At 47.1% G+C, this 25,544-nt stretch overlaps 1 protein-coding gene across 7 annotated transcripts in view; it reads right to left on the bottom strand.

Annotated features, from left to right (window-relative positions):
- Atg7 (autophagy related 7) overlaps nt 1-25,544 on the bottom strand; it is a 208,594-nt gene that overhangs the window by 118,389 nt on the left and 64,661 nt on the right. For all 7 annotated transcript variants that reach the window (XR_015685579.1, XR_015685581.1, XR_015685580.1 and 4 more), the window contains 2 exon segments: nt 22,467-22,542; nt 10,458-10,538 (listed from right to left, as the gene is read on the bottom strand). Coding sequence is in view for 4 of the 7 variants with exons in the window: in XM_087657594.1 (XP_087513720.1) it covers nt 10,458-10,538; nt 22,467-22,542 (157 nt within the window). In the remaining 3 variants the exon portion in view is untranslated.

Genomic DNA, 25,544 nt, shown 5'->3' with positions numbered 1-25,544 from the left:
CCTTGTGTTCTGTTCCCAACACCTACACGGTTCTTCCCACCACCTCTAACTTCAGCTCCAGGGGATCTAATGCCCCTTCTGGCCTCTGCTGGCTCCTGCCTACACAACGTAGACAAGAACTCATCTAGGTGCACACTATACACATTAACCTAATAAATAAGCGGCTAGAGGGAAGGTTGAGCAGTTAAGAGCACCTGCTGCTCTTGCAAGGAAGTGGGTTCATAGCACCCACATGGAGGCTTACAACGGCCTCTCATTTCAGTTCTAAAGGATCTGATGTCCTATTCTGGTCTCCAAGGGCTCCTGTATGAATGTTGTGCATATAAACTCACACAGGCATAGACACATAAAAATAACTACATCTTTATATACCTACACACACATATTATGTAGCCTATTTAGGTATAAACATATATGTACTTAAAAGCGTCCAGTTCAAACATATCTGTCTCTCAGTTCAGTACTGAGACTGCAGCTCCCACCTGTCCCTTCCCTCTGTCCTTCCTCTGATCACTATATTACATAAATATCAAAGGACATGAGGGACATGAAAAGAGATGCCCGGGCTCCGTGCCGTCGAGGGGAAGAACTGACCCACAGAACTCTAAGCAGGGTTACTGTCTTCTCCTGTCCTCCAGTTGGCTGAAGCTTGTCACAAGATACACTCAGTGGCAGGTCAGTCCTTCACAGTTTCCTGTGATCACAGAAAATGAGTCCCCAGTGAGACCTGGTACCTCCCAAAGTCCTAAGTGTCATGGAAGGACTGGGGTGACTGCAGGGATTGCCTCCCTGTTACTTTCCAGGGGAGCCTGGGCATGGTACCATAGCAAGCCTCAGGGGGCCAGGTGTCCTATCAGCACAATAGCGGAAGCCACTGAAACACTGTTAAACTACAGTGGCTATACATTTTCCAAAGGAGTATGTCAATTCCTTTCATCAACATGAACATGGTCCCAAAGGACTTAGTAAGGGAACAGACATGGGACAGAGGCTAAAAATGAATTCTAAACTATAAAAGCCTAATATTTCCATGTCCTGAAGATGAGAACCACTGAAAAGATCATATCCCTATATATTCCGGTCTGCATAAGAGACAAGAGGACACCTGAAGTGAAAAGTACACTCAAGTGACCACAGGCATCAGGGAAGCAGGATAACCTTTGCGGCTGATCAGAGGCTTCAGAGGACCAGGTCAGCAGGGAGGAGCAAGGCTGCCTTGTCTGGAAGCATGAGGAAGGTTTTCAAAGAGGGCTGTCAGGGAACATGAGGAGAATCTTTCTGCAGTTTTTAAAAACCAGGGCAGCCTTGAGCCTTGCCTTCCAGACCCTGGACTCTGTCCTCCTGTATCTGTTGGTGGGGGAGCAGCAGCTTGAGGAGATGCCACACACTCAGGGATACTTCAGGCCACCACAGTGGTCTTTGTTTTCTTCCTGTTTCTGGTGTCAACACCAGTCCCAGGAGTGGGCAAAGGCCCTGGTGCCTGGCCTGAGAAACTGGATATGCGTCAGCCATTGCAATTTCCCTGGGAAACAGAAAATATTTTCCCCGCTCTATGGATGAGGAAATTGAAGCAAAGGGAGAAAACATCTGAGATTTTCCAAAGAGAGGAAGAGCCAAGAGCTGTGAGCTTAAGGCTTATAGCTGAGCACTGCTCCCTGGCTCTGGCGGGACATCCCAGTTCCTTTCGGGAGCCCAGCAGCTCTGGAGATGGGAGAAACACAAGTTGCTAAGGACAAGATGTGGGATACAGTTTACACCACACATATGGATCCCATCACCCGTTCAAACAGAAAGCATGAGTGAGGCCTTGCTGGGTAAATGAGATAGGAAAAGAGGACCAGGGTGGGGGTTACTCATCATTTTCCCAACTAGAGATTTATGTCCCTTTTGGAAAGGGGAAGAAAACCCTGGCTGCAGCTCTGTTTTGAGTAATACTTGCCACTAAGAAGCTGTATGCAGACACTCCTGGCATAAGCCCTTGGGAGCTCTTCCGATTGGGCACTGGCCAGTCCTTGTAAAGGGCCGGGGAGCAGCAGGACACTTGTCACAGTGCTCTGATCCCCTTACCTGAAGCTCATTTCAAACTGAGAGAAGGAATTGAAGACCAGCTACACATCACTACGTCCAGGGCACAACGCACAGTCAACAGCAGGTAGCCGCAGTGACTCTTGTCCTAAACTATGTTTTCACACTTTTCTGCAATTAAAATGGATTTCTGGGCTGGGAGGCTCTGGCTTCCATGCCCAGGATGGGACACAAAATAAAATTGTCTGTGAAACAAAGACTGAAAGAACCTCAACCCAAAGTGCAGAAGCAAGTAACTTGGAGAGGAGAGAGCCAGAACTTATCTCACTGAGCTGACTCACTGGCCAAAGGAAGGCACGGAGGCGGACAGAGGCAGAAGCACCGAACTTGGGGTCACTCAGCAGGCAAGGGAGTGAACAGAACCAGGACCCTGGGAATCCCCCATTGTGGCTGCTGAATGCCATAGGCTGGGAAAGTCCCTTCGTGTCAGGGAGGTGAGAGAGTTTTATGAGGAATTATAAGATTCAAAACAGAATCTTACATTCTGTCTTGCCTTGGGAACACATTCCATCTTGGGAAGTGCTGTTCACGGGGACAAGTGGCCATCCTCCTTAAGCCATTATTCCTCCTTAGACCACCACCGGGTATTCAACAGCTTCCTGTGCAGTGTTGTTTCTGGCCATTATGTAAGGAAGCTCGCATTCTCTCACCCACAGATGGGTTAAACTCCCATTTTACCTCAGCTCAGAAGTGACTCTCAACAAACCCTCCTCGGGGTAGCCTCATTTATCGAAAAGAAGTGGGTTGTGCAGACGGGCATGTACCCTAACACAGCAGGACCCAGGAGGCAGCACTGTTGTTGGATAGGTTGTCTCACCCTGCACGTCTCATTTCTTTCGCTTTTATTTATATTTATTTAATTTTTAATTGCGTGTGTGTGCACGCACGCGCACATGAGTGCAGGTGCCCATAGAAGTCAGAAGACAGTGCTAGATCCCCTGGGGCTGGAGTTTCTAGTGGTTCTGTGCTAGGAACCAAACTCAGGTCCTTTGGAAGGACATTGAGTCCTTTTAACTACTGAGCATCTCTCCGGCTCCAGCGAGCCGTTTTTCTAGAGGATATTGACTTTTTTTTTTGAGACAGGATATTTCTATGTAGCCCTTGGCTGGCCTCATAGAGTGCCTCCTGCTTCTATCCTCAGAATGTTGGGATTAAAAGCACAGCATAATATTTCTTTTGATGATTGTGATAGTCAGCTTCCAGCTACTGTCACAAAATACTTGAGCAATCAGTTTTAAAAAGAAAAAAAAATACTTTTTGTGACTCATGGTTTTGGAAGACTCAATTGATGGTCAGTTGGCCCATTGTTTCTGAGGGTGAGGTCAGGTTGTTACACCATGGTGGGAGTCCATGGTGGAAAAACCCTTATCTCATTGCCAAAAGAAAAAGGGAAGAAAGAGGAAGGGTCCAGGATCCCCTCCAAAGTACGTCCACAGTGATCTCACTTCCTCTCGATGGCTCCACTACGTCCTGATAGCACCAAGCTCTTCCGCACATGCCTTTGGGGGGGTCCTCTCAGAGGTGAATGGTAGCAATGGCTTTGCACACAGTGTGTGAATCTCTAGCACATACCATGCATTCATAGCAGCCCAATGATAAATGCCTGCTGCTGGCCACTGAGATGCTGACCCTTCCCTCCAAGTCTAAGCTGGTCCCTTTGTCTTCTAAGGTTATGTGTACAGAACTCTCAGGTGATAGGTTGCTCTTGTCTGAACTCCCAAAAGAATATTTCAATAAAGAGGTATAGTTCTGGTATTTCATGCTTCTTTAAAAATATTTTTGTGTGAATATGGTATGTGTGAGTGTCCATGATCACATAAATGCAGGCCCATACACAGCATTAGACCTTGGGGTCAGCTTCACCTTCTGCCTTGCTTGACCTTGTCTCATGTTGTCTGTTGCTGTATATTCCAGGTTTCCTTTTAGCTTTCAGAGATTTTCTTGTTCTGCTTTTCATTGTCCTAGAGGTAATGAGATTACAGATGTGCACTAACCAACCTACTTTACATGGGTTCTAGGGATTTGAACTCAGGTCCTTACCCTTGCATAGCAACTGAATTTCCAACTGAGCAACCCCCAACCCCTTATGCCTTTTCCATCACAGGTAATTGTACAATAGAAGAAAGGTGGGGCTGTATGAAGTGCATAGTCAGTTGGATGGTGTTTTGTTGGGGTAAACATGTGAAGGAATGTTTAGCTGAAGCAGACACAGGTGAAAGAATGTTCTACTAAAGCAAGCGTGTAAAAGGACAGATGATGGATTCTTCCCTAACGATAGGCATGTATTGGTTCGCCTTACATTGTGTAGTTGAATTCATTTGTCGGGACCCATAGAAAGAACCATTCCAAAAAACTTGTGGTGTGCTGCAGTTTCTTGCTGCTTCTGCAGACTTGAGCTGATTAGCAGGGTGATGTCAGCTGAGACAGGTGCATGTGCTGAGGCAAGACCCGAGGACACGTGCTGTTAGGAGGGTACAAATAGGACTCGATGGACAGTGACGGGGCTTAGCTAGACTTTCTAATAGAGCTAGCTGTGCAATGTTTTTGGGTCTCAAGTCTTCGCTGATTTTCATTTTACTGAGAAAGGCACAGCTGAGAACTTCTCCTGGTGTTTCCCTGGTCCCTCCTGCTGACTTGTACTAAGGCTGAGGCCTGGCTGTCTCTATTAGGTAGTGTCAATGGTGTTGCTAATCTGACTTTACTGAATTGGCATGCTGGTATATCTGTGAAGTGTTTGTGAGTAGATCGAGCTACTACTGCTAACCTGTGAACTGAACTGTCGATTTCCAGACAACACAGAAGGGAGTTGCCACAAAGAACCTTTCTAAACATGTCCACTTCCTCCGTATCCTTTCTTTCCCACTACCTCTGGTGAGTGGTGGGTTAAAAGGGAGGTTAAAGTGTTTAAAAACCATCATTAAAAATAGGTTTTGAAAAAAAATTAAAGTTACAGCTGTGTTATATCAACAGGCTGTGGTAAGAAAGGCAAGAAAACCGTGTGCCATCTGATGATACCAGCTGGTGGCCGTTACACTAATCCTCCTCCTTCTTCTCACTTCCCAGGACATTCAGTCCAACAGCTCAGAAGCTGTCTTACAACCCATCAGCAGAAGCCCTTCCACATGGTCATCACCAGAATGAGAATATTATTAGCCTTGCTCATCACTAATTAAAACCTCAAGATCAGGTTTCTGGGTACATCTTGGTACATCTGTGCAGGACACAGGCTCCAGATGGTAGGCAAGCCGGGCTTGCGACCTGCTGCCTCCCAAGAGGTGTTTCTGTGATGTCACAGATGCTGTGGGTGACAGAACCATTCAGCAAGAACACGCTTAGTCTTGCACATGCCACTCAGGTGACTATGCTCAGGAATTCTGCCCCCTTGGAAATAGCCCACACATCACTCTGTAGGTACCTCAGAAACAAAGCTACCACTATGAAAACATTAGAAGATGTCTTGACTCCTTAAAGAAAACTAGCATTCCCAGTAGATATCCTCCACTTTCCTGTGTTAGAAACTAGGGAAGTTCTAGGGTAATGAACCGCAGGTGACCAGCTAATGTCATCAGATGGCAGTGACGTTTCTCTCGCCTTTTTCACTGCAGCCTGTCTAGTCAATGTCACAGAATTGCTTTAGGGTGAAAGCATTCCTCTCTAGGAACCCAGCAAGAAAAAGAGCACTGTGATAAAGACTGAACTCTATGTTCTATGTTCATTTTCTTTTGGAATTGTGCATTGCGCGCGTGCGTGCTTGTGTGCGTGCTTGTGTGTGTGTGTGTGTGTGTGTGTGTGTGTGTGTGTGTGTGTGTGTGTGTATCAGCCTGTGGAGGATACCTGGACATAAATGTGCATATGAATGTGGTGGCTAGAGGTTTTCTTATCACACTCCACCTTTTGTGGCATTGAGTCTGAAGCTGTCCCTGCCCTATATCCTCAGCACTGGGGTCACAGATGCATGTCACCCACACCTGGCCGTTTACAGATACTGGACATCCCAATTTAGGCCTTCACACTTGCAAGGCAAGCACTTTAATGACTAAGTCCTCTGCCTAATATCACTTTCTGAAGTAGCAGGGACTGCAGTTTTGAAATGTCTATGTATTCTAGAGAGCAGGCAAGTCCATCTATTCAGGATGAGGGGAGCCAGGTTTCAGAAAAAAAGAAATGAACATTACCAGTGGTGACAAACATTTCACCTGCCTCCACTCCAGGGCACATTAGACAGATCCAAACCAAAGGAGATTCTATAAATTAACAGACAACGCCTCAAAAGGGCATGGACAGGAAAAAGGAGAGTTTAGAGACCTCTCCCAGAATGAGGGAGATCAGAAGAAACATAACTACATAGAGGTCTGGTCTGATCCTGAAGTAAGTCCTCATTCAGAAGGAGAAAGACGTAAAGTCTGTGAAGAACATTCCAGGACAGAGACAATGTCTGAAATAGAGCCTTTGGGTCAGGTACAGTGGCTGTTAACACTGAACGCCTGTTTCCTGTGTGCTGTGTTGGTGAGAGCAGGTCTTTGTTCTTAGGAAATTCACAGGGAAATGTTTAGTTGAGAAAGAACAGTTCCCTGTTGACTCTGGAAAACTCAACAAAGGAACCAGAAGGGGCGGAGCTGAGGAGGCGGGACAGCAGAGGGGAGGAAGGTAGAAACCTGGGAGTCTCTGCTAAAGGCCACATAGAGTAGACTCTGCAGTTTTCTGTATCTCTCTCTCTCTCTCTCTCTCTCTCTCTCTCTCTCTCTCTCTCTCTCTCTCTAAGATGTATGTATGTATGTATGTATGTATGTATGTATGTATGTATGTATGGGAGTATCGCCTGACTGTATATTGTGTCTGGTGCCCACAGAGGCCAGAGAGGGAACGGACTTACCAGCCACCGGAAGTGACAGACTCACTTCAGGATCAGACTGGACCTTTATGCAGTTATGAGGTTTCTATGGAATTTGACTTACAAGCCACCACATGGGTGCTGGGAATTGAACCCAGATCCTCTGCAAGAGCAACACTCTTAACTGCTGAGCCATCTCTCCGCCCCAGTGTCACCAAGTTTGAAAGTGTATCAGAAGGACTGGAGAGATGCTCAGTGGTTAAGGTCACTGCCTGTTCTTGCAGAGGACCCAAGTTCAGTTCCCAGCACACACATCAGGCTGCTCACAACTGCCTGAAGTTGAAGTTCCAGGGACCGATACTTCTGGTCCCTGTAGGCTCTACACTCTCCTATGTCCACACGTTTAATTTAAAATATAAATCTTTAAAAATTTGTACCAAAATACAAAGTTACTAAAAAGGAAAATCTTAATTAGAAATAAGAGATAAAGAAATTAAGAGACTGACTGCTGCTAATAAATTGCCTCAATGCATTCTGGGACAGCTTTTCTAGATTTCTGGTTCACAATCACACTTGTTGGCCTGACAGACGTTCACCACACTCTAGAACTGAACAGTAACTTGTACATGTATCAAAAAGGCCTCTTCAACTTCTGACAGCAGATGCTCTGTCAGGTGACGAAGTAGACGTTAAAATGAAAGCACCCCTCAGCACCCACACCTCCCTGCACATGTGTGAAGGCAACAGTTCACCAGCCCTGTCCCAGGCTCTGGCAACACAATGAGGGTTACACCATCAGCATCACTGTTTAATAAACAGAAGGCTCACTATCCCAGAGTGTCCTGCTCCTCCAGCCACTTCCTATACTGAAGCTAAACCAAGCAGGAGTAGAGTGAGCCTCTCTTCTGGGTGGGGGTGGAGGAGACAGATACTGGAAACCACCAAAGGAAAACATCACTTCACAGGAACAAGAGACAGAGGTTTAGTCCTCAGTGGGTCATGCTTCTAAACACCACTTCCACAATGGCTGGGGAAGATGGCAGGACAGGAGGCACAAAGGACTGGAGGATGAGGAGAGCCCTGAAATTCAAAGTTCTGGACTTGACATGGTGTCTCACTCATGAACTTGGAGAAATTATGGATACCTGCCGGAGTCCTGGGTGAAGACAAATCCAGTCAAAATCCCAGCACAGATAGGTGAGGCATGACCCAGGCCCCCAACTTTTACTGGGAAGCTACTGGCAGCTGGCAGCTGCTGGGGAAGGGAGAATTATTCTCTCTTGAATGTGTGGCCTCTGATTTCCCAAGTTCCTTCCCCACACCCATAGGAAGTGCTAATAGGAGTGAGTAGGTTACTATGGCTGAGGGCATGTAGTTGGGAAAGGTAGTGTTGGGGGATGGTTTAAGGGGAGTTGACGAGGGGTAACAGGAAGATATGATAATGTGTCATTCTACATGTATGAAATTCTTAAGACTGAGGAAAAATTTTTAAAAAATGACTTCATGAATATCAAAGGAAAAATGTGTAGAACTCACTCTTAGCTCCAAAGAATTTTGATTCAAACAGCAGCAACTCAGACATGACTCAGTATAAAAAACATCCTGCTGAGTAAGCAAGCGTTAAGCATAAGCCAGCACTCTCATAGAGCGATTCGGCGTAATTGGGATTGTCATATCGGAGGATCAACACTCGGTCTGCAGATGATGCAGATGACAGGGAAGGGGGCCAAGAAAGTAAATGAGGGGCTTCTCCTGGAAAGAGGTGCAACCTTCTCGGCACAAAGGAAACCCAATATCCAGACCACAAGAAAAGTGATCGCTATGGGAACAGCGCAGCTGTGAAAATCCACGTCAGTTTGTATTAACTCGCCTGGCAAGTTTGTGTAATGCAGGACTCTGAATGGCCACTGACAGGAAATAACTCTGGTAACAAAAACACCATACCTGTGTTTAATCTGAGACTTCCAAGGAGGGAGGACAAGGAAACAAAAAGCTATTCTCTCTTAAAGAAAAAGGAGGGGCAGCCTGAGGTACGCCTGGGTTTCTTTATGGACAGCATCTTATGGGCTGATTTAATTAGAAACAGAGCAGGAAAGCAAATGCTCACGTTTCTCGGAGAACACAATTATCTTCATTTCATTGATGAGCTAGACCTACATAAAGCCACAGACGCTGCTGGCATGGGCACCAAAGGATTTCAGTTTGAAAATAATCCTGCCAAGTTATTTGGAGACCAATTAGTTCAGCTGTACCATGGAAAGATGGACAGACAGAAGTCATTTCCACTGAGGAGCACACGGTCGTGAGACCCTGTCTCTGAGGACAGATGTGCGCATCACCACCTTCAGGGTCCTGCCAGAGAGGAATAGGATACCTTGAGAAACAGCAAGAAGAATAGGCTCAGAGGTCATTTACCCACAAATTATAAGGTTTAAATCTCCACCAGGCACTTGAGATGCCCAACAATAAAGCAGGCTTAGTTTACTCTCAGAGCAGAAAGGAAAACAAACCACTCTCCACTTGGGAGTGCCTAGATTTAACCAAATTCATCACTATGGCTTATCGATCCCAGATTCCACGGTTTAGGCAAACAGCTGAGGACAGAAGCTACTCTGAGTAGACTTTTCCTAGAATTCAATTCCCTCAGCTCCACCCATTGCAGGAGGCACAACAATGTGTTCTCAGAGAAATGCTTGCTTAGGATGAGTAAGCCCCACAAGCTACTCTGATAGCTCCCCAAGTAGGAATTGGAAAAGGGGAGCTTGAAGGCATAGAGTGGGGGTTCTCAACCAGAGGGTTGCGACCCCTTTTGGAGAGGACGAATGACCCTTTCACAGGGGTTGCATATCAAATATTTACATCACAATTCACAGCAGTAGAAAATTATAGTTATGAAGTAGTGACAAAAATAATTTTATGGTTGTGGTCATCATAACATGAGGAACTGTACTAAAGAGTTGCAGTATGAGGAGGTTAAGAACTACTGGCTTAAAGGGACATCCAAAGGGAATTGGCTGTCACGTACAGTGCACATGGAGAATAACTCAGAGCCTCTTAACACTGAGATGCCGTGTATTCGGAGATACATCAGCCGGTTCCCATTACAATGGACAGCAGCCCCACTCTATTTTTAGAGCTGCTGGAAAGATCAAAGAGGAAGGGACCTTGTTCCGGCCTCCCAATCCAGGCCCCTCATCTCTGCTTGCTGTTCCTTTGTGCTAGGAACACCTCCAACACCCAACCCAGACTGCCCAAAATCCCCACCTTCTGGGGAAAGCATAAACATTGCTCTGCTCAGTAGGTGCAAGGAAGGAAACCCTCAGGAGAGGAAGGGAGAGCCTCAGGCAAGCTTTACGATCAAATTGAAAGTACTGTACAGCAAGTACTGACTAGCACCTAACTCAGGCACTCTCTTCACACTAGAACCACACACACACACACACACACACACACACACACACACACACACACACACACACACCACCGCGCTGGCCGAGTGGGTTAGGTTGAGGTTAAATGGCTCAGAGGTAAAATGACTTACTTTGGATGAACAGGCTGTACATTTATCAAATGCCAGGCTGACAGGAAGGACATTATCGAACCGTGACAGAAAGCCCCGGATCTGAAAACGAACAGAACAATTACTCATTAGGCCAGGGGTGCATGTCTAGTGGGTGACAAAGAGGAGGAAATGGTTATTAGGGTCCTGACACAGGCGATTCTGTGACTGTAAGTTCTTCCCCCTACTGTAATAGTTTTGGAAGTAAACTATATTGGCTCTTTATCCCCATGATATACATGATTTTTAAATATTTGAGACCTAAAAGCAAATAATTTACTTAATAATATAAAGTCAGGTGAAAGACTGAAGCGCTGTCTCAGGGCTGGCTGTGGCGTGGTTGGTAGAATGCTTGGGTTGTATGCAGCAGGCTCTGTGTTCCATTACCAGCATGGCATGAAACCAGGTCTGGTGGTGCACATCTCAGATCCCAGAACTCAGGAGGTAGAGGCAGGAAGAGCAGGAATCCAAAGTCATCCTTGGCTACAGAGCAAGTCTAAGGGCAGCCTGGGCCACATGAGACCTTGTCTCAAAAACAAAACAAGCTAGGGTGTAGTCCAATGGCAGGTCGCTTGTCTAGCATGTAGGTGGCCGGGGTCCCACCCCTGCATCACAAAACAGAACAAAACTCAGTCATCTAAGTCGCTCTGACTCACTTCTCGTATAGAAATACAGAGGCCTGGGGTGAGCGTGCATTTTCACAACTAAACAGAGGCTTCTCAAGAGCAGACAACTGGGGAATGACAGAAGGCAAAGATAGACACACTGACTAGCTGCTGAACGCAGACCCCACGAAACTAAAGAACGTGCAGTCACACCATTGATGGCGAAACAGCACCACCTTGAGCAGAAACATCTGACTGCAACAATAAATCCACTCTCAGAGTGGCTCAGTGTTGGTGGTGAGCTCTTATAAGTATCAAGAAGATATAACTTATAAAACTTGTAATGGTAGAGCCTTGATCATTTCTACAGAAGCCAGCATATGCAGGAAGGAAGATAACACAAATCTTCTTGAAAGTTCATTTATATGATGCCAGAACTCCCAGTTTTAAAGTAATGAAATGTATGTTCAGGTGAAGCACAAGTGGGCAGGAGGAAATAAAACCTGGTTTCAAATGAGGCCTGTTTCAGGTTCATACTGCTGTCATGGTTACCATGACTACAGATGGCATCTCAGTTTCCTACTGTTGTGAGAAACACCATGACCAAAAGAATTTGGGGGAGGAAAGGGTTTATTTCAGTTTACAGTTCCACATCACAGACCAAAAATAGTCAGGGCGGGAACTGAAGCAGAGGCCATGGAGGAGTGCTGCTTACTGGCTTGTTCATCATGGCTTGCTCAGCCTGCTTTCTTATAGAATCTAGGATCACCAGCCCAGGGGATGGCACCACCCACAGTGGTCCATCACATCAATCACTAATCAAGAAAATACCTTACAGGCTTGCCCACAGGCTAATCTCATGGAGACTTTCCTCTCAACTGCCATTCTTTCTTACATACTTCTAGGCTGATGTCACATTGACAAAAACAATCAGCACATGGACCTTCACAGCCTGGCTCCCTGGCACTCTTCTTTTAGGTAATAGCTTTGTCTTTTATGTCTCCTCATAGTTTTTCTCTGTTTTCCTTTTTTAGTGCTAGAGATTGGATCTAGTGTCTCAGACTGAGCAGAGGCCTCTCCTGTTAACTTCGATCACCTCACTTAAGCAGTGCCCCTCCCAACCCCTGCAGGGTCCATGCCTATACACAGGCATGCAGATGCCAGAGGAGATCAGGTGTCTTCTATCACTCTCCACTCTATTACTTTACAACAGCAGGCTGGCTGGCCAGCACACTTGGACCCGCTTGTCCCTGTCACACTAGGGCTACAGGTACACACAGCCATGCTGTGGCTTTGTTCCATCATGTCAGGTGAATAGAAAAAAACCAAAACAACAACAACAACAACAAAAAAAAAAAAACCCAACCCCCTCAACTCTCCAAAGAACACCTAAGTCCAGATGCACACAATGCCTGATGATGTTCACAGCAGTCTTCGTTTGCTGTGCTGCAGCCTGCAGCCTGATGGGAGGTAGGTGCATTCTCACCTCCAGTACACCCAGTCTTGAGAAAGCCTACAGGCCATTTCCAGAGCCCCTTTCAATCCCAGAGCAAACACATACTGTCTTAGTTAGGGTGACTATCTCTGTGATGAACATCATGACCGAAAGCAAGTTGAGGAGGAAAGGGCTCATTTCCCTCACAGTTTCACATCACAGTTCATCATCCAAAGCAGTGAGGGCAGGAGTCTGGAGGCAGGGCTGATGCAGAGGCCACGGAGAGGTGCTGCTTACTGGCTTGCTCCTTATGGCTTGCTCAGCCACTTTCTTATAGACGCCATGACCACCAGCCCAGGGATGGCACCACCAACAATGGGCTGGGCCCTCTCTCATCAATCATAATTAAGAAAGTGTCCTACAGGTTTGTACCTAATCATACAGGGGCATTTTCTTAATTAAGGTTCCCTCTTAAATGACTTTAGCTTGTGACAGACAAATTTTCATAAAACTATCTAGCACATGTATTAAGTCACAACTGACTGATTCCTTGGGAACCTTTGAAAATGTGACTTTTAGTTTCCTGTCTCTATGGGATATAGTGGCCACTTCACAAACTAAAATAAGAGGGAATTTTGGGGCAGGGGGTGTCTGCTAGTCAGGAACCAGGAAAAGCCATCAAAACTGCTGAAAGGACCTCAAATACAAATCAGAAAGGACAATGTTGAGATCCTCATGAGTCCCGAGTGTTCCAGGTTTAAATGCAAGCACAGGAGCCAGTCAGATGGCTCAGCAGTAAAGGCACTGGCTGCCAAGCCTGATAACCTGGGTTGGGTCCCTGCTTAGAGGGATCCATGTATTAGAGGGAGAGAACGGACTCCTACAAACTTGTCTGACCATCACCTGTATGGCATGGCTCACACTTACACGCATGCACATATACCCAAGTAAATAAATAAAGTAAATAAATAGAATAAAAAGATAAGATGTGTGCATGCTCACAGTGTGCCTTATACACATAAGTTACTCTCATTCTGAGGTCTTTTAAAGCAACCAGATCCAACACATTTCCACTCAAATGCTGTTGAAAGCGGCCTACATATCTGTCTCCATTCTGTGGTAGCATATGAAGCTTCTGTTGTCATTTCTGTTCTGTAGGAATGGTCTCTGCTAAACTTAGAAACAGAGGTTGAGAGCAGAACTAGAGGGAAGGGAGAGAATAGACCTAGTTAGGGAACTGAAAAGGAGAGCAGGGGGTTGGGGGAGGGACGCATAGAGACTCAGAGACACAGAGACAGGGAAACAGACAGAGCATAAAGGCCAGCAGCAACACAGGTCAGGTGCACCCCAGGAGTCAAGCCATCTCACAGGCCCCATGTCCAATCTTTATTCATCGCATGAAGTAAGGGTTAAAATCCTTCTTTTGCATCTACAAATTCAGTCATGCCATAGATATTTATTTTTGAGAAAAGGATTCACTTGTAGCCCACCCAGGCGTCCCTTGTACTAAGGTAACCCTTCTCTCAGTGCTGGATGACAGGGGTGAGCCCACACCCAGCTGCAGAGTTACCTGCTAGAAAACACGTTCTCCACTATGTGCCATCAGTTGGCCATGTGTGTAAGAACTGATTTACGAAAAAGCTCTGCGATATTCCCACACAGCAAGGCTATAGACCATGAAGAACCGAGAGTCCAGAAATGAAGCCTTACGTGTATGGCCAACTCCAGTCCCTCAGTTTGACAGAAAATGAATGAAACGTATGGAGCAGAGGCTGCTGCCGATGGTTTAGCACTACCCTTAGTTATCCCAGCACTGAGAGCTGTTGCCTTAGTATAAGGCAAGCCTGGGCTACAGAATGAATCCCTGCCTCTGTATAACTCCCAGAGTGACCCAAGATCCAGGTTATGTGGAAGTCCTATGGGACATCTTTTCAGAGTGGCCAGGCCAAAGAAAGTAAATATCTACCCCATATCAGAATTCTTTCCACATTTTCTAGGAAGAATACTACTATTCCACCTTAAGGGCCAAAACAAATATTTAAATTAAAAAGTCTGTAAAGTGTTGTCAAAGCTTGTTTTAGGCCCTTTTCTGTTTTTCAAGACTTATTTAAAGTGTGTGTGTGTGTGCTCATGTGTGCAGTGCCCATGGAGAGAGGTATTAGGATCCCCCGGGGCTGACAGGTGTAAGGTTTCAGACTTGGATGCTGGGAACTAAACTTGGGTCCTCTGCAACAGCAGCATGTGCTCCTAACTACCAAGCCTCCCTTACGGTCTCCACTCTCCTCTTTCACAGATGAAAGCAGCCCACACAGAATCTGATCAGTAGCTGCTGGGGGCGAGGTTGGGACTACAGAGGACCAGCAAAAGGGAATGGCTGGGGTGACGAAGTCTCCTGTGTTTGGTGATGAGATGCCTCGCAGGTACTTGCCAACACTTACTAAAGTTGACATATTGTCAACTGTAAATTATGCCTCAGAAAGGCTAATTTAGAAACAGTTCATAAATTTGGAGTTTCAACAAGCTCAGAATGACAAGTCCCTGCACCTCCTCCAGCCCCAAATAATCACCAGCTTTTTAAAGTGTCCGGTGTAACTTTCTAGGGGAAACAGTTTTCATTTATTTATTTCTGGCTCTTGATGTTAATCCCAGGGGGCCTTGTGATCGCTACATTCTAGCACAGAGCTATGTGACTTCCTGACCAGAAGAAAAGATATACCAGAAATATGTTTCTTTGCTGCTACCTGCATTTGGAAGGGCCCTGGAAGAAAGGTACCTAAGCTTTCTTGGCTTCTGCCTTGTAAGTCACTGTCAGATTCTAAATAGGCAAAGCAGGTGAGGCGAGATCTCTCCTGCCAAGCATAAATCCTGGGTTATCCCTGAGTTTGGCCATCAGTGCTGTGAAGACAACAGATGCTGCCCTTGGTGTGAGGTGAGAGGCAGCAGACAGGACACACAGGCCATGAGCTCAGGGTTGTTAAAGGGGGGTTGGCAGCCCTGAAGCCTTCTCAGCACTCTGCCTGTGCAGTGTGGCCAGACATCATCAGGCTTACAGGGCCCTCCAGGAAAGGCACCTAGCAGCAGCAAATGTCAGAGGTTAGTCACCGAATGGGCCTGGCTTTGTGCCACCTAAGGAGTGTGACCATCACTGGAAGGAATGCCACCACAAAGCCTTTCTTTCTAGGGTGGTGCATCTCCAATGACCATGTCCTTGGAGGTTTCCACTGGTGGCCCTGAGCTGTGCTGGCAAAGGTATGCCCTGGAAGGGCTCAGAGTCAACTGATGGCAGGACAGGGATGGGAGTCCCTGGTTTGGGTTGTAATTTTAGCTAAAATGCCTCCAGTTTTATAAGGGCTCTTCATATGTCTAGTCTGCTCTCCATGTAGTGGCCAAGGCTTACCCTTGTCAGGCCAGGTGTACAGGCACACACATATGTCATGTCCTCTACAAGCACTGGTCCTATGGTGGCTCATTTGGGTATCGCTACATCCAATTACCTTCCACACTTTACAGATTAGATAATCAAGACTCAGAGAAATGGCGCGGCCTTAAAAGCACCAAAGAGAAAAGCCAGGAATCTCAGTTCTGGTTTATTTTGGCTCTAAAGCCTGGTGGAAAAGCACAGAGTACAAAGGGAGGGTGGGAAGGAGGGAGAAAAGGAGGAACTCAAACACTGTCAACAAAAAAACCCCACAGAAGGTGAATTCAATTATCTTCAGTGGATTTTACCCAGTTGGACACAAAAGAAATAGATCAGGAAAGGAGGGGACCTCCTCTCTGGACCACTGTCCTGGCCATGTTCCCACCTGTGCTCAGTGTAACTAACTTTGGTGCCAAACCCACCTCGCCTCAATGGGAAGCCGGGCTCCATTGCTCGGGAACGGCCACCCCAAAGGTGCCCTGAAGCCCCTTGGGACCCCACTGCCTGGGAGTCGCAGCAGATTCCTACAGGTTTGGCAAGGCTGCTAGAGCTTGAAGTTTGCATGCATAAAAATGTGCCTGAAACTCCAGATCGATTCTGGATGCTGAAAAGAGTCTTAGTCACATTCTGTGCCAACATGGAGTTTACCAACAGCGAGCCCCAGGCACACTATGGAGGTCTTTGTTTCAGATAACAGCTTCCGTTCCCTTCACTGGCTGCCTCTCATTATTGAACTGGAGCCATAGAGGGACCAAAGAGCTAAACTGGAAGCCAGCCAGCATCATCCTCAGAAAAATATTTCAGGATGCAGCTAACTCTCAAGATGGAGCGAGCATTGCTTCCTGAGTTTGATGACTCTTCCTAATTTCCTGTTTAGAAGGTGGACAACTTCCATTTTAATAAAAAGTGGAAAGAAAGAAAGCGAGCGTGGGCAAGCATCTCTTCGGAATTCTGCTAGTGCCCTAATGCATACAATCTATTCATGACTCTTGGGCCTGTATTAGGGTGTCCTCATTTATAGGCACAGGACAGGTTCACAGGAGATGAGATGCTTGCCTAGGAGCAGGTAAACAGCCGGAGAAGGTGATCAGATCAGATACCTAGGACCTTCCTCACTCTCAGGCACTTCTTCTGGACAGAGATCCTACCATGTTCTCATGGCCCGGGCTGTATCTATTATCTAAGACTGTACCAAGGGCAAGCATTCCTTGATGTCTCTAATCCCTGTATGCTCTGCAGTGTCTATGCTCAGGAAGCAGCTGCTTGGCTGGTTGTATGGAGAAGATGGACAGTATGACCAGGTCACAAACTACATCAGCCAACATAGTACAACTGTGGACCATCCCATCTTCCTGCCACCATCGAGCTGAAGGCCACAGAGCCTGAGGGGAGGGAGAGCAAGGAAGCTCTTTCCCAGGCTACACCCCAGGCAATGCCCTCTTGCTGGACCTCCTCTAAGCAGACAGGGCACAAGAGTTGAGAATCCTTGAACCCACTCACAGCCCCAAAAGAGACCTAATTAAAAATAGAAGGCCTGGAAGCAGAAAGATGGCTCAGTGGTTAAGAGCACATCCTTTCTTCCTGAGCACCTTCCTGAGTTTGATTCCCAGCACCCATATCAAGCTGCTTGCAACTGTCTGTAGCTCCAGCTCCAGGAGTTGGAGTCAAACACTCTGACCTCTGTGGGCATTTGTATTCATGTACATACATCACACACAGTCACTCGCACAAATATACATCATTAAAATAATAAAAAAAAATCTTAAAAGGAAAAACAGAAGGCTGAAGACTAGGAAGAGAGGTGTCAGAGCCTGGGCACAGGCAATGGGCAGACAGGAAATGGATAGCGGCTAGAGTTTCAGGCCCCCTTTCACTCAGAGGACTCTCAGGTCAGCCTTTCCTGGTGCCCTGCCCTAGTTTTGCTTTTCTGCAAAGAGTAAAGGGAAAGAGTTCAAGAGCCCCAGAGAAGCATGAGCTCACAAGTGTAGACCTAGGGTAAGGACGCACGTACACACACACACACACACACACACACACACACACACACCCCTAGGACACGTACTCTCAGGGACTTTTCCTTACCAATATTTCAGAGTTAGGAGTACATTCCTCAAAGGCAAAAATGCTAACTGCTTAGTCCACAAGATAAAGTGGGGCCTGGGTGTATGGACGTCTGCTGCAGGGTCCTTCTGAGGCATTCAGGCAAAGGTTGTCAGACTACAGGTGTCTGAGTTCTGTCAGTCAGGATCTCTCAGAGACCAGAAGGCCAACTTTCTTGAGTCAGGAAACGCTGTACATTCTATAACACCTGAATGGACCTCCATCAAAGCCTTGTAGAGCTCACCCATCACCCAGGAGCCAGGAAAAGACAACTACCATGGCCAATTGTCATGGTCAACTTGGCTGGACTTGGGGTCACCTAGGAGATGTACCTCTGGACATGTCTGTGTGGGAGTTTTCAAAGAGGGGAGACCCTTTTTGAATGTGGGCAGTGCCATCTTATGGGCTGGGGTCCTAGACCAGATAAAAACGGAAAAGAGGGAGTGAGCTCCGTACCAGCATTTTCTTTTGTAGGAGGCACAGCTTAAGAGAAGCGTCAGAGGAAGCAGACTTGTTGAGATGCTTGTCTCTCAGTGACATCAACAGAACTCATCCATATGTTTATTACAAATCCTTCCTCCCTAGGCCCTTACCCCAGCACTGTTTACTGGGCAAGAGAACTTGCTCTTATTGTAAAGGTCACAGGTGCTTTGCCATAAAGATGAACGTTGCAAGGGAGTTTCGATGTAGCTATCCCTGAAGCCTTGTTGCCATAATTGCCATGTGGAGACTTTCCCCCAAAGTTTTACTGTTTTTAAGAGAGAAATAAAATAAAATAAAATAAAATAAAATAAAATAAAATAAACAATGAAGTCAGACTCTGGAAGTTTCTGACCCATGGCCTGCTGAAGTGGTTGGTGCTGACCTGGGTTTCATTCTTCACCCAAGTGGCTGTTTCCTAGCTGGCTGTGAGGAACCTTCCCAATCTCTCCCTGCTTCCTGGCTGTGCACATGTGGCATGTGGTCTCATGCTCTGTGGCCACGCCCTCTTCTCTGTGATGCAGTGTGATCTAGGACAGATCCTTCTCCTAACTTGCCTCTGGCAGATGTCTTGTCCTCGAGATGAAAAAGAAACAAATCCAACAACCTGACGTCCTTTCTTGCCTCTCGATTTCCCCCTGCATGTGATGCACATGTATGCAGGTCGCATACATACATGTAACATGGAAAACTAAGTGGGGACCAGAGGTTGCTATTCTGTGTCTTCCTTATGTACATACGGAGGTAAAGCTTCTCACCAGATTCCAAGGCTCCATGGTGAGGCTCGTGTAACTGGCCAAATCCTCTAAGAGTCAGTCTCCTGTCTCTTCCTCCCAAGTGCTAGTGCCGAGGTCACAGTTGAGCTGCCATGCTCACCCTGCACTTATATGGAAGCTGGGAATATGAAGTATGGTCCTGGGGCTTGTGTGACAGTGCTTTATCCACTGAGTCACCCCCCCCACCCCCACATTTGAGTCAGGGTCTTACTATGTGCTCCAGAGAACCTGAACTCTCCACTCGCCTGTCCCCACCTCCAACTGTTAGGACTACAAGCTGTGCCATCATGTCTAGTTATCATTGTCTTCATAAAAGATCCAGGTTGGTGGGATATTAATTCATTGCTGAGAACTACAATGAAAAACTTGTCTGCCAAAGCCCCCCGACCAAAGGGCACACACTACAGAAATCCATTTTTCAAAGTGTGACAAAAGTTTCTGTGAGTCGGGAAAAAGCTCACTTTTCTGTTGGAAGGGGCATCTGGAGAAGCAGATGAACACACGTGTGTGTGTGTGTGTGTGTGTGTGTGTGTGTGTGTGTTCACTTTGTGAGTGCCTGGATCATTCACTTGGTGATTTGGATCATTATCTGTATGTGGTTTATGCATCAACATAATACTTTTTTTTTAAGAAAAAAACCCCACTCTCTTCATATACAAAGAGGTTTTACTTGTTGTCTGCCTGCAGCATCTATCCCTGTGGGTTGGGCCAGAGACTTAAAAAAAATAAATAAATGTAAGAAGAGACTGCTTCCTCACAGCTAGTGGTTTTTCACGGTTTTCACGTCTCGCGCCAGGTTTCTTCAGCTATAACATTCAGTTGATTTCAATTGGGGACTAATCACGGTTCTCACTGTCCCTAGACAATATGTGAACGGGGCCAATTTGCCTGTGCACTCATACAGAGGGACAGAGCAAGCCAGTGGCTTCCCAGGTCCCACTCACAGGACAGCAAAGAAGTCAAGGAATGTTTTCCGCCATTACACAGTGGTGTTGGGGGTGTTGGGGGTGGGGTGAGGGCTTTCAGGCATTGCACTCCTCAGGGACAGAGTAATAAGCACACTCCTTGGGGCACTGAGAAAATGAGCCAGAACTTTGCAGGTCATTTACAAGCAAAATACACAAAGGGACTTAGCCAGCCCCCCTCCAACAGGAAACCATTTGTCTCTGGAGGAGGGAGAGGAGAGGAAGAGAAGGAGGGGGTGGAGGAGGGAAAGGAGGGAAAAGAGGGGGAGGAGGAAGAAGGATGCTGAATCCGCCACAGGCCCAGCTCTGTGGAGATGACACTCCCTAATCAAAGCACAGTTGCATAAATAGTCCCCTCCACTTGAGAGAAAGAAAAAAAAATATTTGTTTAAATGGGGACCGAACAACTCTGATTAATTCTGAAGTTCTTTCTCTTCTTTCCTTTTTAGAATGTTGCTAAAAATAAAGGCTTAAAACTTGAAATAAGCAACACACACACACACACACACACACACACACACACACACACACACACACACACACACTTTTACCATATACGGTGGCATTATTCTTCAGCCTTTGAAAAGGTCAAATGAAGAGATGGCCAACAACCAAAAGAACCCTGCAGACACCTGCAGAAGACAGATAGCTGGAGAGCTTGGTGAGTGACAGCGATGGCCGCTGGCTGGGGATGAATGCCTATGGAGGGATGAGGTGGCACAGCACTGGGAAACCGGCATGTGCCTGACACAGCCACCTACAACCACCTGTCTAGGGAGGGTGTTTTGTCCCCTGGCCTCAGCACTAAGAAAGCAACAGTGGCCGCAATTTAACTTAAAGGAAGAAGCCAGTGCAGGGGCATGACGGAAATTTTAACTGAGGCCCTCCTCAGCATGAAGTCTGTGAGGGAGATGAGGAGAAGGAAGAACAGGGCAGGAGAAGAGGCAGGATGACCTGGAGAAGATGTGAGAGTAGCCCAGGTCAGCCTGAAGGTCAGCAGCCCTGTGTGGTGGGGGAGGGGTGGCTGCCACATTGCCAGGGTCTGCTGGGAGTGTGTCTGAGGACAAAGACTGACATGTTTAGGTCATACAAATGACACACTTGGGAGATACTGGGGGGAGCCACCTTTCCTGGGGTTCTGTAGTTTCCAAAGCTGAGGCAGAGTTACTCCTGGACCCAAGCACTTACTTTCCTGACATAAACAGGTTAAGAGGCAGCAGGTATAAGACAGGAGAGAGGTGCCACCATGCAACCTTGGGCTCTCCAGCCACAGAAGCTCTGGGAGAACACCAGTCATGGGGCAAAGCCTGGGCTTGGACCACAGCTTCACTAACTCCACGATGGCGGGCTAACCTTTTCTTCTGCAGATACCTCCTTGCTGGAAAGCCCCAGGCACAGGGGCTGGGTGACTACACAGTGGCTTGATATGCATGATGCCCTGGGTTTCATGCCAGCATCAAACAAATACACTGGTCAGGCGGGGTCTGCAGTGAAGGGACCCCTCCCAGCTGTGAAATGCATGGGACCATGGAGAACAAACAGCTCCCCAAATGTGACACTAAAGCTGCCTGTGTTTCCCCAAAAGGCAGCAAGCAGACTGAGAGACCAGGACCTGTGGGCCTCATCCCATCTTCCCAGCATCTTTCATTTCAGCCTCAGGCATGGATCCTGCAAGCTGTGGTGGGAAAAGGCCCTGCTTCTGGGTGACATGGCTAACGGTCTGCCCATGCTTGTCCAGAAAGGCTTCCTGCCCAGGTAGAGCACTGGACACTGAAGGCTAGTCAGCTTATTCATACTCTGGGCTGCTGGGCTGGCATTTACCATCCTGGTCTCCATGCCTACCAGGGAGCTCAGTGTGATTTGCAAACAGGAAAACAAGCCCTGAGAAGTTCTGAGACTGGGCCAGGGAAGGCCATAAATAGCAGGGCTGAGACTGAAGCTGGCTGAACCATGCATGGCAGTCCCAAGGCCTGACCCTTCCTTTTCTACTGCATGGCAGAGTCTAGTCAGCAGCTTCAATACTTCAAAGTGAGGTAGTGCCACTGGTTCATTTCTTCCCAGCAGTATCCCCAGAAAAGAACGCTCTGCAGGTCATTAAGGCCCCTCTGAGGTCCCCGTTGCAGGAGTTGTGCTGAAGGAAGAGTGTGGCGGTCTCACCTTCACCTCTACTAGAGGATGGGGCAGGACCACACTTCATTTCCAAATCACTCACCTGGTGAGGTACAAGCCCCAGCGAGGTGGGAGGCTCATTCATGCGGTCATCACTGCTGCTGGCGATGGCGTAGCTCCTGCAAGAGGGAAGGAAGCAGAAGGGCTCTTAGCTCCTTCATGCTCATGGTGATCACAGGAAAGAACATTTCAGGACACTGGAAAGAGTTAGGAGAGCCAATGCCCCTTTGCTGGCTTCATAAGCTCACAGGAAACTCATTTCCAGGGGAGAGAGGGAGGGAAGGGGTTAGTTTTTAAATGGGCACCATAGAGCGGGAAGGATGAGAGCGAGCTTGTGAACACTGCCAAGTGGCAAACTCTCCTCTGTGCTTTGGGTCCAGCAGCTGTGAAACCGGAGGGAGGAAGCTGCACGAGACATTAGGGGCATGTGAGAGGAACTGCCAAATGCAAGGCTCACCTGCCTCCCTCTCCCTCCCTCCCTCCCTCCCCCCTCCTCTCTCTTTCCAACTACTTCCTCTCACATGCTTCCACTACACTGTGAAGGGTAGCCTTAACTCCTGACTTGGGCTATCCTCCAGCTCAGCCTTCCAGCAGCTGGGAGTGGGTTGTGTATCCCCACACCCTCCTCTAACTTGCTAAACTTATCTAAATGCCATAAAAAAATGGAGGAAGGAGATATAAAAGGAACGAACTGGGTGGGAAGAGTATCGGCTCTTCCCCAGAGAGGGTCAATGTTCATTTATGTCCCAGAAGAACTGTTTTTAACCTGTTACAAAGACAAAGAAGGCAGGGATTTGGGATCAAGGTGTAGCTTTTACTTCCTACTAGAGATAATAAGAAACTTGGATGGCAGGGGAGGTGAAGGCCGGGGAGGACATAGCTGTTTATCCACTTTCATGCCTTCTCTACTAGCCACTGAGGCCCTCTGAGTCACATGACAAACAGATCACTGCTGTGGCTTTCTGCCAGTGCCTTTCTTGGAATTCAATTTGGATGAGAAATAAGTCTTTTCTAAATTTGATTCTCTGTCTCCACTACCAATGGCACATACAGCAGAGCTCTCCAGAGCAGGGGAGTGACACTGGGGGAGCCAAGCCTGGCTGCCATTCACCAGCCATGAGTCTTAGACACCACGCCCAGCTCCCCGCCAGAGATGGGACGAATGCGCCAGTGCATGAACTTGTAACGATGGCACTGGACAGATTAAGGACCACAGCGAGTGTGTGCTATGTGAGTCCATAGCAAGTCTATAATACATAGGCAGTCTCTGCCCAAAAAAACAATAAAATCACAAATGCCAGTTAAACAAGTCGACAGTTCTAACGGACTTGGAGCAGGGCCTTGCACAAACTTTTCAGAAATGAACCACAGTATCTACAGTCCAGTCAGGTGTGGGCATCTGTTTGCTCTCAGGCCAAATTCACAACTTCAGTGGAGAGCTCTGTGGAATAAGATTATATATGCAAAGTTTAAAGCTGAAATGTGACAGTGACACTGAAAACTGTGATGGATTTAACCTCTCCCAGGCACAAAGAAGAAAGAATCGACTTGATAAGGATGAGCCAACAGAAAGCAAGGGAAGACAGAGAGAACGACGAGGAGGCAGGGGACCCACACGAGGGACAGAGGGGACCAGACAGTACAGCTGTGGGCCTTAGAAAAAGCATGGAGGACAAGAGAATTGGGCAGAGTGACTGGCACTCTAGGGACAGGCAGAGAATGCGCACTGCAGATGGCACTCCCACACCAGAGATGCCAGTTGCTGCCAGACGATGCAGAAGGCTGAGCTAGAATGAAGTAGAGGAGGGAGATTGCCCCAAAGCCACTAGGGGAAGGAGGAGGGGAAGAGAAGGAGGAGGAGGAAGAGGAAAAAGAGGAGGAGGAGGAGGAAAGAATATGCTAGTATTGAATTCCACCAAACATGAGAAACCTTCTTAAACACAAAGACCTTTGCAGACAAACAAAACTAAAACGCTTAGGGAAATTCTGCAGGCAGAAGAAAATGCCTCAGGGCCACAGGTTTAGAGACACAGGAAGAAATGAAAAATGTTAGCAAAACGAAATGAATACTAACTATGTAGCAATATCTTCTAGGGATTAAATGTGTAAAGAAATATTCCAAAACAAAAGTGAAGACCTTGCTGGTCTTCTAGCCAACATTAATCTCCTCTTCTGCCTCTCACGATTTTCTTTAGAGAGGCAACAGGCCCAGATGACAAAGGTAATATCTTAGCATTTTCTGAATCAAAGACTGCATTTTCTGACAAGGTTCTTTAAGAGGCAGCTCACGCTTCTGCAGCAGCAAGCCAGCTGTTGGCAAAAAGGAACCCATGAGGAAACTGGTTGACCCATTTTCCAAGGTTGCTGTGACAGGAAAACATGGTTGTACTCCATGTTAGAAGCACAGGAAACAGCTTTGGGACTAGGTAACCAAAATAGCACCTTGAAGCCTCCAAGGCTGTGTCCCGGATGTGAGCCTAGTGGGTTTGTGGAGTGGGGAAGCTGCACGTAAAATACAAGCTAATAACTGCGAGGGCCTGCTGTCAAGCAGCTTTGTATGTTTTCTGCTGTGTGTTGCCTTGACAGAAAACTGCACCAAGCAGGTAAGATCTACGCTCAGAAGCAACAAGGAAGGCACCAGCCTGCAAGATGGTGTGGGAAGGGAAGTTGTGACCTGAGATACAGTGACCTGAGAGGAGTTACTTAGTTCATCCCAGACAGCCCTGGGAGGACAGGGGAAAGGCTGTATTATCTTTCCCAGGGTATTACTAGCAAACGACCGTCCTGGAGAAGCTGGGCTAGAACTGGGAATAGTCACAGGCTCTGTGGTGAGGGCTGCTGTTCTGGAGAAGCAGCTGGTGTAAAGCAGGTGCTAAGGCTGAACAGGAGGATGGATGGGCACCAATCGAGAATTATTTAAAGTCAGACTTCAATAGTGACAAATATCTTATCTGTGACACTTGCCCCTGGACATTCCTTTACAACATGGCAGCCAGTGAGAGAGACACTGACTGGATGTGACCTGTGACCTTTCGTATGGATTTTGTCCATTCTGTGGTTAAAAGGTGTGGTTTCGTTTTAAGCTGAGGTCATCAGAAAATGCTTCCTGGAGAAAAGTGAC

Source organism: Rattus norvegicus, chromosome 4, assembly GCF_021556685.1.
Source record: "Rattus norvegicus strain SHRSP/BbbUtx chromosome 4, alternate assembly SHRSP_T2T, whole genome shotgun sequence".
Classification (NCBI taxonomy): domain Eukaryota; kingdom Metazoa; phylum Chordata; class Mammalia; order Rodentia; family Muridae; genus Rattus; species Rattus norvegicus.
This window is presented reverse-complemented; position numbering and strand designations above follow the sequence as displayed.